Source organism: Heterodontus francisci, chromosome 14 (genome assembly GCF_036365525.1).
Source record: "Heterodontus francisci isolate sHetFra1 chromosome 14, sHetFra1.hap1, whole genome shotgun sequence".
Taxonomy (NCBI): Eukaryota; Metazoa; Chordata; class Chondrichthyes; order Heterodontiformes; family Heterodontidae; genus Heterodontus; species Heterodontus francisci.
In genome coordinates this window covers 30,605,442-30,621,872 of record NC_090384.1, presented here as the reverse complement: position 1 = coordinate 30,621,872, position 16,431 = coordinate 30,605,442, and the positions used below count along the sequence as shown (strand labels likewise).

At 43.2% G+C, this 16,431-nt stretch overlaps 1 protein-coding gene across 1 annotated transcript in view; it reads right to left on the bottom strand.

Moving 5' to 3' along the window:
- Nucleotides 1–16,431, bottom strand: part of traf6 (TNF receptor-associated factor 6) — a 53,527-nt gene that overhangs the window by 21,582 nt on the left and 15,514 nt on the right. Inside the window, exons 3-5 of the mRNA XM_068045951.1 lie at nucleotides 6,783–6,933; nucleotides 4,327–4,485; nucleotides 673–744 (exon numbers count right to left, since the gene is read on the bottom strand). Of these exons, the coding sequence (XP_067902052.1) occupies nucleotides 673–744; nucleotides 4,327–4,485; nucleotides 6,783–6,933 (382 nt within the window). The remainder of the gene's footprint in view (nucleotides 1–672; nucleotides 745–4,326; nucleotides 4,486–6,782; nucleotides 6,934–16,431) is intronic.

Genomic DNA, 16,431 nt, shown 5'->3' with positions numbered 1-16,431 from the left:
CAGGGAGTAGCCCCTTTGTCCCTTCCAAGTACTATCTGTTAACAATATGCAAAAATGTCTTTCCAGCCAGGGGCTTGGCAACCCCTTGTAATAGGCCTTCTTTTCTTCCCAGCAACAATTTTTTAATTTAATGTCCATGTGGCAAAATTAATATGCCTCATTCTTGGCAAGTGGGGGCCTGCATGACAGTTAGTAAGTGCCACTATTGTTAATGATGCCTCCATCACTTTGATAATTGAGAGTAGGCTGATGGGCCAGTAATTGGCCAGATTGGATTTGGCCTACTTTTTACGACATGTACATAGCTAGGCAGATTTCCACTTTGTCAGATAGATGCCAGTGTTGTAGCTGTACTGAACAGCTTGGGGAGAGGTTTGGCTAGTTTGAAGCTTTAAGTCTTCAGCACTATCACCAGGATATGTTGTTGGGGTACATAGCCTTTGCTGTATCCAGTACTCTCAGATATATGAACTCCTTACCCAACAGTTTTGCTGGAGCACCTTCACCACAAGGACTGTATAATGTTCAAGGCAGCGGCTCACCGCCACCTGATCCATCCATGGAGGGTATCTAGGTATGGACAATAAATGCTGGCCTTGCCATATCCCAAGAATTAAGATATCTGCACCAAATTAATAGTATATATAGGGTAACTTCATTGGACTCACTCACCTGTTCTCTGATTAATTCCATGTTGCAGTATTCACAAGTGACATTGGCCAATGGACAGTTCAGATCATGACCCTAGATCATAAACAGAATCCACAATTCAATAAAAGCCAAGCAGCAACATTCATGCATCAGACTAATTGCTCTGTTGCACAATGCTGCCTACAATATCTTTACTTCACTGACATTCTACATAAAAGGAAAAATGGGGTTTGGTCAATGGGAATGAACAGAAAGGGGTTTGGGCCACTGGAATTTTATGCAAATGGGAAGGGGTTTGGTCCACTGGAATTCTGTACAATGTAGGTAAAACGGGAAGGGGTATGGTCCACTGGAATTCTGTACAATGTAGGTAAAATGGGAAGGGGTTTGGTCCATTGGAAATCTGTACAATGTAGGTAAAACGGGAAGGGGTTTGGTCCATTGGAATTCTGTACAATGTAGGTAAAATGGGAAGGGGTTTGGTCCATTGGAAATCTGTACAATGTAGGTAAAATGGGAAGGGGTTTGGTCCATTGGAATTCTGTACAATGTAGGTAAAATGGGAAGGTGTTTGGTTCATTGGAAATCTGTACAATGTAGGTAAAATAGGAAGGTGTTTGGTCCATTGGAAATCTGTACAATGTAGGTAAAACGGGAAGGGGTTTGGTCCACTGGAATTCTGTACAATGTAGGTAAAATGGGAAGGGGTTTGGTCCATTGGAATTCTGTACAATGTAGGTAAAATGGGAAGGGGTTTGGTCCATTGGAATTCTGTACAATGTAGGTAAAATGGGAAGGTGTTTGGTTCATTGGAAATCTGTACAATGTAGGTAAAATAGGAAGGTGTTTGGTCCATTGCAATTACATGCAGTGGTAAAGAATGAGAAAGGTTTTGGGCCTTTGAGACCTGTCCATTCTAATTCTATGGTTGGATAAGGTGTGTGTTTTGCAAGGTGTTAGCTATGTAATTAAGGGAGTGAGCAAATTAGTAGCTAAACACCAAATAAATAAATCATATAAAATCTCAGTGGCACAAGTATATGAAACCGGGGAGACCAGAGACACAATGGGGAGAAAAATGAAATGGTGTTTGGCTTTCAGTGAAGGGCAAAAACACAAAAAAAAAAACTTTTAAAACCCCCTTGCTTTCCAAACTTCTGGCTCAGCACAGCAGGTAATGTTATTTTTGACATGTCAAGAAAATTAAGTAAAAGTAAAGATTAAGGTGGTGATCTAATTTTTGGATGGAATACATTTAACTTGGTTTTTGGTAGATGAACCTATTACAATGAGACACTGCTCCCTAGTGTTCAAACCAGTTACACAAATGCAAAACACCAATTTCCACAGGGTGGAGTTTTAAGATAGAACTTCAATGTGAAAATTATTTTTCCTCCCCTTTTTTTCACCACACAGTGTAATGCCACTTGAGGGAAGCCATCTGTCATTTTGAACTGCCCACTAAGACGTGGGCAACAGCTCTGTGCTCTCTGATTACTGTTATTTAAATTTGAGAAGTACGTGGTTCCTGCTCAGCATCCTTCCTCCAAAGGGTTAGCAGTTCACGATGGAGCCACAGGATGGGGCCATCATCCTTCAGTCCTGGTCTCTACAGATGACACAAGCTCAGATTTATTTGAGCACTGAAATTAGAAAATTCCAAAATCTGCGGTGGCAAAAGGAACCCTGTTTTGTCGTGAGCGATGGGAAAGTCAATCACTATTATTATTCTAGCTCCTCTCATATCCTAGGCCTTCATGGTAGAAGGGACAGCTAGCTGGATCCAAGACAACTTCCACCAAACTTCCTCCCTTTCCCCTGCCACTGCCACCCCCACCCCACGCCACTGTAAGAGTTACAAACTGTGGAATGTAATGCTGCATCTACGTCAAACACTTCAACAGCACAGTGACCCCTCTCAACAGTCATAACCTTACTATTTAAGAACTAGGGTGAGACCGACACTTTACAAACATTGGACAGTGCGTTGGCACTCCGACACATTTTCCCTCTGCCTGGCAATCATTTAAACAAAAAAACTATCTTGCTGCCAAAGAAGAAGGCTGCACTTTGCTGGGCCCAACAGGTCAAGATGTTTGCAGGTCAAGATGTTTGCTGCTCAAGAGGCCCCAGCATATACAGGAAGCAGCCTGCAAAGCTGGAGTGCCTTGGGAGAAGCTAGTAGCCAGAATGAGGCAGTGCAGCTCAGAACATAACAGAAACAGGACACCGTCACTCTGTCTGGGTTCAACTCAGAATCCAGCTGTGATTCGTGGTAGCACTCTTCTGAATCAGGAAGTTGTGGGTTCACATCCCGAAGACTTGGGTACATAATCCAGGATGGCACTCCAATGCAGTACTGGAGACTGCCGCATTATTGGAAGGGCCGTCTTTCAGATGAAATGTTAAACTAGGCTTCATCATCTCCTTAAGATGAATGTAAAAGATCCCATGGCACTATCTTGAAAAACAGCAGGGAGTACTCCCTGATATCCTGGCCAATATTTATTTCTCAACCAACATCACTAAAACAGGTTATCTAGTCATAATTTTGCTGTTTGTGGGATGTGGGATTTTGCTGTGCACACACTGGCTGCTGTGATTTCTAAAGAAGTGATGACACTTAAGAAGTACATCATTGGCTATAATGTGCTTCAGGACATTCTGAAGTTGTGAAAGGGGGCATATAAATGCAAAACTTTTCTATTTCTTTCTAGAACCACTGGTGTCAGTAGCAAGAAAAGCTGCAGGTCAATTCTACCGTTCTGCAGCATAGGCTGGCATTCACCAGGTCATCATCTTCCCCAGGCTCCAATTCCTTATCTCCGCAGAATGAGCATTAAATGAATGGAGAGTGAAAATCTCCTTACACACTTATTCACTCAAGTGCAGCAAACTGGCAAGAGTCCTGGGAAAAGACCTCTTCCAGTCTCCACGTTTAGAGACTGACATTAAAAGCAGCAAATGCCATTCACTTTCATTTAAAAAGGTCACCTGTTTTGAGGTACAGCACTGTGAAAATTAACTCCAGCATCACGCACATCCAACTGAGCTTGCAATTTGTGCCCAAGTCACCTAACATGCCCTCATTGTTGACCACTGGATGACACAGTGGCGCTCAAGGTGAATGAAGAAAGGGGAAGGAAACAAATCACTTTCAAATGGGGGAAGCAATACTAGAACATTTTGAAATATCCACAAAATGACAGGAAGTCCACAGGCTAGATAGGCTGCATGTGTCCGCAGGCAGAGGAGGACAGAGGTGTGGGAGTGATAGGGTTTTGAAAGAGAAGGCTGAGAGGTGATTTGATAGAGGTATTCAAAATCATGAGAGGTCTGGACAGAGTGGATAAGGAAAAACTGTTCCCACTTGTGAAAGGATCAAGAACGAGAGGGCATAGATTTAAAGTATTTGGTAAGAGAAGCAAAAGTGACATGAGGAAAAACTTTTTCACGCAGCAAGTGGTTAAGGTCTGGAATGCACTGCCTGAGAGTGTGGTGGAGGCAGGTTCAATTGAAGCATTCAAAAGGGAATTAGACTGTTACATGAAAAGGAAGAACATGCAGGGTTACAGGGAGAGGGTGGGGGAACGGAACTGAGTGAATTTCTCTTTCAGAGAGCCAGTGCGGACACGATGGGCTGAATGGCACTGTAACAATTCTGTGAAATCCTGCCTTTTTGTCCTGATAGGCCATCAGCATGGCACAGTTCTCGCAGGCTACAAGCCTCTTGGGGCAGTCCGATTCCATGTGGTCCCGCAGTTCCTTTCGCCAGAGCGCGACCTCGCACTGCACACAGTCGACAAAGGTATACTCACACTGCTCCTGGTGATCCTGCAACACACAGAACAAAGTGGTTCACTGGCAAAGAGACAGATTTCTGAACACTGTAAATGGTCAACCATTCCCACTTGTCACTGAACTTTATTCAGCACTTTTAAAATTAATACACTGCAACCAGGGGCTGGATTTTTGAGCCCAACCAGGTGCAGGAACGGAGACGGACAGGGCTCGAAAATATCAGCACCAGCCAGCGTGCTCATTTTTCACCGCCAGCAATCTAGTGGAGGCGGTTCGGGGCCAGCAGGGCTACCCGCCCCCATACGGCGGGTTGCCCATTAGGCTCGTTAAGAGCCTCAAGTCCAATTAAAGGAGGCTAGAATTTTCCAGTTGGCCTCCAGTTTCCTGCACCAATGGGGGCCAGTTTAGGTGCCTGGAGGGTGGGCACCTGCTGGCAGGCCAGGAAGCCGGCACTCCAAGAAGGCCTAGAGGTCCTCCCTGCCTGCCAGGGTAGAACAGGAGCCACATGCCACTCTGTAGAGGGGCTCCCTACCCACAGTGGTGACCTGGCTGCGAGAACCATTATTTAATTAAAGTTTTAAAATGGTTGGTGATAGGGCACCTCCATGTTGAAGTGCCTCTCTGTTACTTACCTGCCATCACAGCTTGCTCCTCCTCTCAATTTGGAAGGCCTCCGATTGGCCCTCCAGCTTTGAGCATTCACCCACCACCCATAAACGGAAAGCAAATCTGTCTCCATGCCAATTAAGGGGGCACCTCTGTGAAAGCCCCAATGAGTGGCTGTTTCTTCGCTCCACCCACAGGGCCGGTTTCAGGACCCAGAAACAGTCCAGACTTCTGTTTCCTGCCCCCTTGGGGAAAATCCTGTCCTAGATCTCTCCTGCACCAGCCCCACTGTGAACACCACCCCCTCCAACGCTCCCTCTCTCCCTCTGAGCTGGCGTCAAGATCTGGTCCTGGAAGCACAGACAGGGAGATCTAGCTGTAACTGAAGCAAAATGGTTGAAAAGGTTTCCCCTGCAACAAGGAAACTTAAATTGTCCAAAATATTGAGCATATTTGTTTAAAATAAATCACCTCACTACTGGATGAACCCTTCCTTCCCCCCACCCACATTACTGCCTATCCCCACTCCGTGATCACCCTGAGCCCACACACCCACTCTTGCCGCTGATTCTTCGGCGAGTTACATGGGGAAGGTGCAGCTAAGTGCACTGTACGGCCAATGACCACACTGGACAGAGCAATGACCCACTGAAACTGGCTGGCACTTTGAGAACAGGCTGAAGAAAGATGGGCTTTGTGGTGACAGTCAGTGTATTGACACTGGCACAATAGATGGGATACCATAATCATTTTAAACAGCAAGGCACACAATTTAAAACAGGGGACCCTCCTATTACTCTTAGGAAAGTGTGAAATTGTCCATTTTGGCAGGAAGAATAAAAATGCATATTATCTAAATGGTGAGAGATTGCAGAGCTCTGAGATGCAGAGTGAGTTGGGTGTCCGAGTGCATGAATCGCAAAAAGTTAGTATGCAGGTACAGCAAATAATTAGGAAAGCGAATAGAATGTGGTTGTTTATTGCGAGGGAAATTGAATACAAAAGTAGCGAGGTTATGCTTCAGTTATACAGGGCATTGATGAGACCACATCTGGAGTACTGTGTACAATATTGGTCTCCTTATTTAAGGAAGGATGTAAATGCATTGGAAGCAGTTCAGAGAAGGTTTACCTGGAATGGGAGGGCTGTCTTACGAGGAAAGGTTGTACAGGCTAGGCTTGTATCTGCTACAGTTCAGAAGAATAAGAGGCGACTTGAATATAAGATTCTGAGAGGTCTTGACGCGTGGATGTGGAAAGGATGTTTCCTCTTGTGGGAGGATCTAGAACTAGGGGTCACTGTTTAAAAATAAGGGGTTGCCCATTTAAGACAAAGATGAGGAGAAATTTTTTCTCTCAGAGGGTGTTGAGTCTTTGGAACTTTCTTTCTCAAAAGGCGATGGAAGCAGAGTCTTTGAATATTTTTAAGGCAGAGGTAGATAGATTCTTGATAAGCAAGGGGGTGAAAGGTTAACGAGGTAGGTGGGCATGTGGAGCTGAGGTTACAATCAGATCAGCCATGATCTTGTTATAAGGCGGAGCAGGCTTGAGGGGCCAAGTGTCCTACTCCTGCTCTGAATTCGTATGGTCCGATCACCCTATTTCAGTAAGTTTTGTCCAATGAGAATCAGGTGTGCAACGTTTGAAAAACCAAAACAAATCAACAACAAATCACAAAGTGGTGACAATATCCCTTATAATAATGAACAGCTCCTCCAAACCAACCTCCAAATGTCGAAGCTCCATTTTCTGGTAACAGCCCTTGTTGGGACACTTGACTGTAAGGGAAAGAATTTCCCGTTTTGCAAAATTATCTGGGAAAAGTTGGGCTTCCAGTAGCATCTCATTATCCACTGGGCACTTGTGTCCAGCATCCCTGCAAGAGGTTTAAAAGAAAGAATGGTTACAGCCCGCATCTCGGCCTCCCCTGCAGCACCTGTGACAATCTCTGCCTGGATTACCAATCTACTGGGAGTTTCACTCCAGGTGAATCTGGGGGTTGCAGTGTCAGTGTTGTGGGAGGTGGGGAGGGTGGAGTCTAGTCGCAGTAGATAATCTGTTTGATGTTGCGTTGGTTAAGGGATAAATATTGGCCAGCAAACTGGGGAGAACTCCCTTGCTTTTCTTTGAATAGTGCTGTGAGTTAATTTACATTCACCAGAGAGGTTAGTCAGGGCCTCAGTTTTAACATCTTATCCGAAGGACAGCACCTCTGAGTGCAGCACTCCCTGAGTTCTGCACTAAAGTGCCAACCAGGATTAATCTGGAGTGGGGTTTGAACCCATGACCTTCTGACTCAGAGCAGAGATCTACCATTGAGCCAAGGCTGACACTTATGGCCACATACACACTGTGTCAAGCCCTCAATGGTGCAGCTCTCATCTAATAGAGAATTGTAACAATAACATTGTGACATTAACAGGTATATTGCAGTGCTGGAATATTTTGTTCACACTGTATTATGTAAGTATTGCTGTTCCTGTGGCTCCAACACAAGCTTAAAATATCAGGAACAGAAATAAAAACCACATCCTTCCTGGGTGGAGAGCAATTCTTCAATCTGTATGAAGGAAACTGAACCTACGCAGAAGGACAACGAGGGATGCTATCAGCTTGAGCAACATGCAACAGCATGTTTACAGTGGTCACTGGTAGTTCAAGTGGTAGAGATGCAAATTTTGACAAACAGCCTGAGGTTGTTTGAGGTAATCTGATCAACCTGGGGGTGGCAGAGAGAAATTCCATCTGGATTATCAATCTGGGGATGGCAGTAGGAGGTATGCTTTGAGGCGAGTGACAGCTTACTTCTACAAATAAAAATTTAAAAAGCATTCACAAAGTAATGCGCCAGCTTCAATCTTTCCTGGTTCGGATGCATTCAACATATTTTCTTTGTGGCCAAAGGCAAAAATCTGTTCCACTGGCAAACTCATGCTTTCCATGAATCAAACACAACATTAATTATGAAATGACCTGAGATAGCCGGACACAGATTTTTACCAATGTGGCACATACTGGAAATGCTAGATTACCAGATAGGTACCTGCACTGAGTGCTGCTGGAGGGCACAGCGTGTGAAGAAGGGATTTTGGTAAGTGGGTGGATTTAAAGGGTTAATGTCTCTAAAGTCTAGTTTTTGTTTTCATTTAGCAATTAACTGAAATTACTATAAGAGGCAAGTTAAGTTTCTTGCAGTTTTAAACAGGGGTATACAAGCTCTTAGAGTAGCTGTAGCTAATTAGGTAGCTAGCTTAAACTGGTTTCTGAACTCGAGCAAAGCTGACACATCATTGTTTTCAGAGAGTTTAAATTCAGGGGCCTCTCAGTGCTGCTTGTCTGCATTGAGTGCTGTTGGAGTGCGGAGAATAAGGAAGTTTGGTAAGTGAGGGAGGTTGGTAAAGAAGGGAACTATAAATTAAGAAAAAATAAATTTAACTAAATTAAAGATGGCAGGATAGGTGATATGTCGCGGCTGCAGTATGTGGGAGCTCCTGGATGCCACGGCAATCCATGGCAATCCATGGCAACCATGTCTGCATTAAGTGTCTGCAACTTGAGGAGCTTCGGCTCAGAGTCAATTGGAGGCCAAACTGCTGACACTGCAATGCATCAGGGACGGGGAAAGTTACCTGGACACTTTGTTCCAAAGGCAGTCACGCCCCTTAGGATAGGGTCATCAGTTTTGGCCAGGGACAGGAGGGTGTGTTTGCGAGTCAGGCAGGTAAGGGGACCAAGAAGGTGGGAGTGGAGGAGCCTCAGCCCTTGCAATTGAGCAACAAGTTCGAGGTTCTTGCAGTTTGTATGGACAATTGTGAGGGCTATAGTGTGGATGAGGGATGAACAGACTGACCATGGCACCATGGTACAGGAAGCCGTTTAAGTGGGGGGGGAGCGCGCAGGGGGCGAAGCAGAAAGGAAAGTAGTGGTAGTAGGGCACAGTATAGTGAGGGGGATTGGCATTGTTCTCTACAAAGAGAAAGAGAGTCTAGAAGGCTGTGTTGCCTGCCTGGTGCTAGGGTTCATGACATCTGCTCAGGGCGGAAGAGGAACTTACAGTGGGAGGGGGCGGATCCAGTCATCGTGGGGGTCCATGTAGGTACCAATGACATAGGCAGGACAAGGAAAGAGGGCCTGCATCGTCAGTATGAGGATCTAGGCACCAAATTAAAAAGCACAACATCAAAAGCAATAATCTTTGGATCATTACCTGAGCCACGTGCAAATTGGAGTGGGGCAAATAAGATTAGAAAAATGAATGTGTGGTAGAAGTGGGTTCCGGTTCATGGGGCACTGGCACCAGTACTGGGGAAAGTGGGGGGCTGTACCGTTGGGACAGTTTACACCTGAACCGTGCGGGGACCAATGTTCTAGCAAGCCACATAACTAGGGAAGTAGAGATGGTTTTAAATTAAATAGTGGGGGCAAGGGATCAAATTTGGGAAGATGTGGTAAATCAAAGAGTAGAGTCAAGGCAAGAGAGAAAGGTATTAATATAGGAAACGATAAACAGACTATGACTGGAAGGGACGTTGAGTTCAAATCTAAGAGCAAATCAGCAGACAAGGCTAGAGGTTATAAAAATAATAAAAGGACAAAACTAAAGGCTCTATAAGAATGCATGTAGTATTCGAAACAAAACAGATGAACTGAAAGTGCCAATAGAAATAAAGAAGTACGATCTGATAGCCATTACAGAGACATGGCTGCAGGATGACAGATTGAGACCTGAATATTGAAGGGTACATGACATTTAGGAAAGATAGGAAGCTCAGAAAAGGTGGAGGGGGGGCTTTGTTAATTAATGATGGTATTAGTACAATAGAGAGGGATGACCTCATGAAACCAGGATCTAGAAGCAGTTTGGGTCAAGATGAGAAATGATAAAGGCAAGAAGTCACTTGTGGGAGTGGTGTACAGGACCCCTAACAGTAACCACACAGTCGGATGGGGTATAAAGGAAGAAATAATGTTACCTTGTCAGAAAGGTACAGCGATAATCATGGGAGATTTTAATCTACATCTAGAGTAGAAAAATCAGATGGGAAAAGGTAGCCTAGATGAGTTCATAGAATGTTTTCGGGATAGTTTCTTACAACAGCACATTCTGGAGCCAACCAGAAAGCAGGCTATACTAGACCTGGTATTGTGCAACAAGATAGGATTAATTCATGACCTCATAGTGAAGGCACCCCTAGGTAGCAGCAATCATAATATGATTGAATTTTACATTCAATTTGAGGGAGAGAATAGTGGGTCTAAGACTAGTATTTTAAACTTAAATAAGGGCAATTATGAGGGCATGAAAGCAGAGCTAGCAAAAGTGAACTGGCAAAGTAGGTTAAAAGATAGGTCAATAGAGATGCAGTGGCAGACATTTAAGGGGATATTTCAGAAGACACAGAATAGATACATTCCAACGAGAAAGAAAAATTCCACCACCTGTGGTTAACTAAAAAAAGTTAAAGATAGTATCAAACTTAAAGAAAAAGCATATAATTGCGCAAAGATGGGTGGCAGGTCAGAAGATTGGACGGAATATAAAAAGCAGCAAAGAACGACTAAAAGATTAATAAGGAGGGAAAAATTAGAGTACAAAAGAAAGCTGGCTAGAAATATAAACCAGATAGTAAGAGTTTCTATAGATTTTTTCAAAAGGAGAGAGCTAACAAAGTGAACGTTGGTCCTATAGAAAGTGAATCTGGAGGAATTAATAAGGGTAAATGAGATAGCAGATGAATTGAATAGGTATTTTGCATTAGTCTTCACCATAAAGGATACAAGTAACATTCCAGAAATAACTGTAAATCAGGAAATGGAAGGGAGGGAGGAACTCGAGAAAATTACAATCACCAGGAAAGTAGTACTGAGCAAATTGTTGGAGCTCCAGGCTGACAAGTCCCCAGTCCCTGATGAACTTCATCCTAGGGTGTTAAAAGAAGTGGCTAGTGAGATAGTTGATGTGTTGGTTTTAATTTTCCAAAATTTCCTAGATTCGGGGAAGGTTCCATTAGGTTGGAAAATAACCAATGTAGCTCCTTTATTCAATAAGGGAGGGAAACAGAAAGCAGGAAACTACAGGCCAGTTAGTTTAAAATCTGTCTTAGGGAAAATGTTGAAGCTGTTATTAAAGCCTTACAGCAGGGCACTTAGAAAAGTTCAAGGTAATCAGGCAGAGTCAACATGGTTTTGTGAAAGGGAAATCATGTTCAACCAATTTATTGGAGTTCTTTGAAGAAGTAACATGTGTTGTGAATAAAGGGGAACTGGTGGATGTATTATATTTAGATTTCCAGAAAACATTTAATAAGATGCCACAGCAAAAGTTACTGCAGAAAATAAAAGCTCATGGTGTAGGGGTAACATTTTGGATGGATAGAAGATTGGCTAGCTAACAGGAAACAGAGAGTAGGCATAAATGGGTCATTTTCTGGTTGGCAAGATGTAACGAGGGGTGTGCTGCAGAAATCAGTGCTGGGGCTTCAACTTTTTACAATTTACATAAATGACTTGGATGTAGGGGCCGAAGGTAATGATTGCTAAATTTGTCGATGACACAAAGACAAGTTGGAAAGGAATTTGTGAAGAGGACACAGGAGGCTACAAAGGGATATAGATAGGTTAAGTGAGTGGGCAAAGATCTGGCAAATGGAGTGTAATGTGGGAAAATGTGAAATTCTCCATTTTGGCAGGAAGAATAAAAAAGCATTATCTAAACGGTGAGAGATTGCAGAGCTCCGAGATGCAGAGGGATCTGGGTGCCCTTGTGCATGAATCGCAAAAGGTTAGTATGCAGGTACAGCAAGTAATTAGGAAAACTAACAGAATGTCATTGTTTATTGCATGGGGAATTGAATACAATAGACAGGGCATTGGTGAGACCACATCTGGAGTAATGCGTACAGTATTGGTCTCCTTATTTAAGGAAGGATGCAAATGCGTTGGAAGCAGTTCACAGAAGGTTTATTGGACTAATACCTAGAATGAGCGGGTTGTCTTATGAGGAAAGGTTGGACAGGCTAGGCTTGAATCTGCTGGAGTTTAAAAGAGTAAGAAGCAACCTGATTGAAAGATATAAGATTCATAGGAATCTTGACAGGGCGGATGTGGAATGTATGTTTCCTCTTGTGAAACAATCTATAACTAGGGGTCACAGTTTAAAAATAAGGGGTTGCCCATTTAAGACAGATGAGGAGAATTTTTTTTCTCTGAGGGTCGTGGGTCTTTGGAACGCTCTTCCTCAGAAGGTGGTGGAAGCAGAGTCTTTGAATATTTTACGGTAGAGGGTTGATAGATTCTTGATAAGCAAGGGGGTGAAAGGTTATTGGGGGTAAGCGGGAATGTGGAGTTCAGGTTACAATCAGATCAGCCATGATTTTGTTGAATGGCCGAGCAAGTGGCCTACTCCTGCTCCTAATTCGTATGTATAAAGCATTGGAAAGATCTTCAATCTTCAGATCCCACCATAAACACCGTTGTTTAGCCGCTGATTCCATTCCCCTCTACAGCCACTCTCTCAGGTTGAAACCAGACTCTTTGCAACCTTAGTGTCCTACTTCCCATCCCATACTCTCCCAAACACAAAGACCTCTTTATTCCACCATCGCAACATTTACATGCTCCGGCTGTCTCAGCTCATCTACAGCTGAAACCGTCATTTATGCTTTTGGTACCTCCATTCCTGACCATTCGGCTCATTAAAAATAGCTGATAACATTCTTTCCCACACCGAGTCCTAATTCACTCATCAGCCTGTTCTCACTGACCTGGTCCCCAATCCCATAAATTTAAAATTCTCATCATGTTTGAATCTCTTCATGGTCTTGCCCCTCTCAATTTCTGTAACCTTCTCCAGCTCTCCAATCCTGAAAGAACCCTGCATTCCTCCAACAGTGCTAATCAACTTGACTGGTCCCTACTACATTTTATAAAAACAGCCATTTGCTCCTCTCACGAGCTGATGTTTTCTTTCAGTTCATCTTTTTTGCTCTCTCGCTACCCAATGACATTCACAATCTAGGCCCTGCACTTTGGAATTCCTTCCCTAAAACCCCTGCCGTGCTGTCTTCCTTTGTCCTTTTATGACCTATCTCAAAAGCTCCCTTTTGGGGCAATCTTTTAATCACCTCTCCGAAAAGTTCATTCTTTGACTCATTAATCATTTTTGGCTGATTAAACCCGTCAAGTACTTTGGGATGTTTTTCTGTGTTAAAAGTACTATAGAAATGCAAGCTGTGATTGTTTTAAACCACAAAGTGCAAATTATAAGTTTAAGTAAAATTAAACAGATTTAACAACAAACAGATTTTACTAGATTGCAGATCTTTACTTAACTCAAATCTTATTCCAAAATAATTTCAAGTACTTTTTATTTTCTGTATTGCATGTCCAATTAACAATCCATTGCATTTAAAGTTTTGTTTGTTTATTAAAAAAAAATCTGGAAATAATGAGAGTTCAAATTCTCAAACCGCCACTCTTCTCTGGATTATCAGTACAGACCTCTGGATTTGTAGCCCAGTAACATAATCAAATCCTGACTCAAGACTGATATTAAAACTTAGACAACATAATTAAAAGCAGAGAGCTTTAACCAGTGGATAATTTTGCACAAGAGACTACATCATCCTTTTCAGAAGCAGAAAATTGGTATGAAATGGTTGGGGAGTTGTACCAATCTACGGAAAAAGATCTTGTTAAGACTGAAGTTATTGCACAGGCACAGGACAGGCAGTAAAGCTCCCTTTGTTCATTCAAAGTTAAGAAGGACACGTCCAGTAAAGAGAGTAAGGATCTGGGCACTGCAAGAACAGGGCAACCAAATAAGCTCTGAATGACAACTATAATGTCACTATGAAATGTGTGGTTTGTCACATAGAATGTGAGAAAAAAAAATTTTAAATTGGGCGTTGGAAGAGATTACTTGAAATTTGATCAAGTTCTGATCAACTGAAGAACCTTGAGTTTGGAGCTTCAATGTGTTTGGATCCTCCAGCTAAAAACTTACGGTTTTGTCCTAAGAGCTGCTTTTAAGTCTATGTTTCATAAGAATTATGGTATGCTTAATAAATCTGTGATTTCAGGCATCTAATGCTGTGACTCCCTTATTACTTTGGGGAATGAATTATAAGTAAGAACACCCCTCCCTCTGACTGTTCCTATTCCAAGTTAAGAATCCACAGTGCCAATCAATGTGGCTGGCCCCTATTGCATTTTAAAAACAGGTATTTACTTTGTTTCTTTTTCCTTCATGCTCTCTTATGAATTGATGTTTGCTTTCAGTTTGTCTTTTTGCTCTCTCTCCATCCGACGACATGGCATCCCAAACCTCTGGGTGACTGAACAGAGTAGGGTCGACATACAGGGTAAAATCATTGATTCCCGCACTGAAGGGAGGATAAGTCAGAGAATCAGTGCTACAGAGCTGTCACTTTATTTCCAACCTGTACTGCCCTACAGTTGAAGAGAAGGCCCACCTTAAATCCAGCACCTTCCCCATTTTGCAAAAATTCAAGACGGGGAAAACACACTAAAAAAGGGTGTTATCATCAGGGAGTACGGGGTGGTAGTGGGGGACCAAAGTAATTTTCTCCCCTCTCACTTTTCTTACTCTAGGCATCATGCTCAACTGAGAGGGCAGGTGACTGGGCCCCAGCATTTGCCTAAAATACTGAAAAATCCACAATTCTACTCTAAGCATCTGGTGTTGGCCACACGAACTTCCAGGCCCAGAACAGTACTGGCCAGATGTAGAATAAACCTCTCATGGTTTCTGCCGAGTAACACACTTTAATCGCAATCTCAGAACAGCACTCAGGAAGGACAGTGTGCTAACTACTACTCTATACAATTAGAACAGGTGGGAAAAGGTTATCCGCCACTGGAATTATGTACAATGGGAAAAAGTCTGGTCCATTGGCATTCTAGATGATTGGACTGAATGGAAAGAGGTTTGGTCGCCTGGAATTCTATGCAGAAGATCAGCTCCAGGCATTAATTCTTTTCATCTACTCACAGTAAAAAGAGGTTTCTAAGTTGGTGTTGTCCTTTACTTGACAGCAACAACTACTTTACAGAAGCTGTTAGTTTTTTTTTCCGTCGCTGTGGGGATGGGTGGTTAGCTGCTGTTGACTGGCAATACAGGAAAAAAATCCCCCCTCCTTCAAAAAATCTTTCAGCTGACCAACAGTACAAACTCTCCCATTTGATGATTGAGCTGTATCCCAATCTTCACCAATACTTTGGAGTAATTTAGCCAGTAGCAGATTGTGATTTCCGAAGGTGCTATAAATACACGCAAAGCAGTCACAAGCTCAAACTCATTGACTGTCCAGTTCAGTCCTCCTAAATGAAACTGTCTAATTCAATTTCTTTTAGATAATTCCCATTTTGCTGTTATTTGCCAGAGCTGGCAGGCAGCCATAAAGACAGGGCTAAATTGTGGCGAGTCGAAGAGACTTAGTAGTTGGCAGGAAAAAAGACAGAGGCGCAAGGGGAGAGCCAACTGTGCAACAGCCCCGACAAACAAATTTCTCTGCAGCACCTGTGGAAGAGCCTGTCACTCCAGAATTGGCCTTTATAGCCACTCCAGGCGCTGCTTCACAAACCACTGACCACCTCCAGGCGCATATCCATTGTCTCTCGAGATAAGGAGGCTCAAAAGAAAAGAAAGAAATTCAAACTATTGGATAATTCAAAGTTTTTTTTTTAACATCAGTGCAAAAGACAATTTTGAATTGCCAGGTGCAGACTGCCTTTGCTGCTAATTACGGAGAGCTACTTTAGTTTGGAACCTGCAGGTTCACTTAACAGAGAACACTTGGTGCCGAGTGGGTCTGCCTCCACAAGCTGTTGCATTGTTGAACAGGGATCAGCAACCCCCCCCCCCTGTCTAGTCCATTACCACCTGAGGCATGCTCATGATATTTTCACATACGTACAAGCTCTTAACTAGATATGTAGCTTTACTGAGCATAAGAAAAAGATTTTTTTTTAACCTAATGACAAGCAACTTGCCTATGGAGCCATTTTCCTTTCGAAGTCCAGAAACTGAGGCAAGGAAGGAACGGCATCATGGGCAAGTCTGATCTGCCATTGTCTACACATTTTCCAGCAGTGATCAGTGGCATTAACCCTGGCTCATTTCCCCAATCCCGAAACAAAGATTACCGAAACCAAATATACCAGCCAGGACCAAGGATTGAGGGAGACCTTTCTTTAAGAAAACAATCTTCAGGATGTGGGCATCCCTAGTTGCCCGAGTACTAGTTAGAGGCCACTTCAGAGGGCAGTGTAAAGTTAATCACATTGGCGAGAGACCAGAGTCACATATAGGTCAGACTGGCTGAGAACGGCAGGCTTCCATCCCAAAAGGACA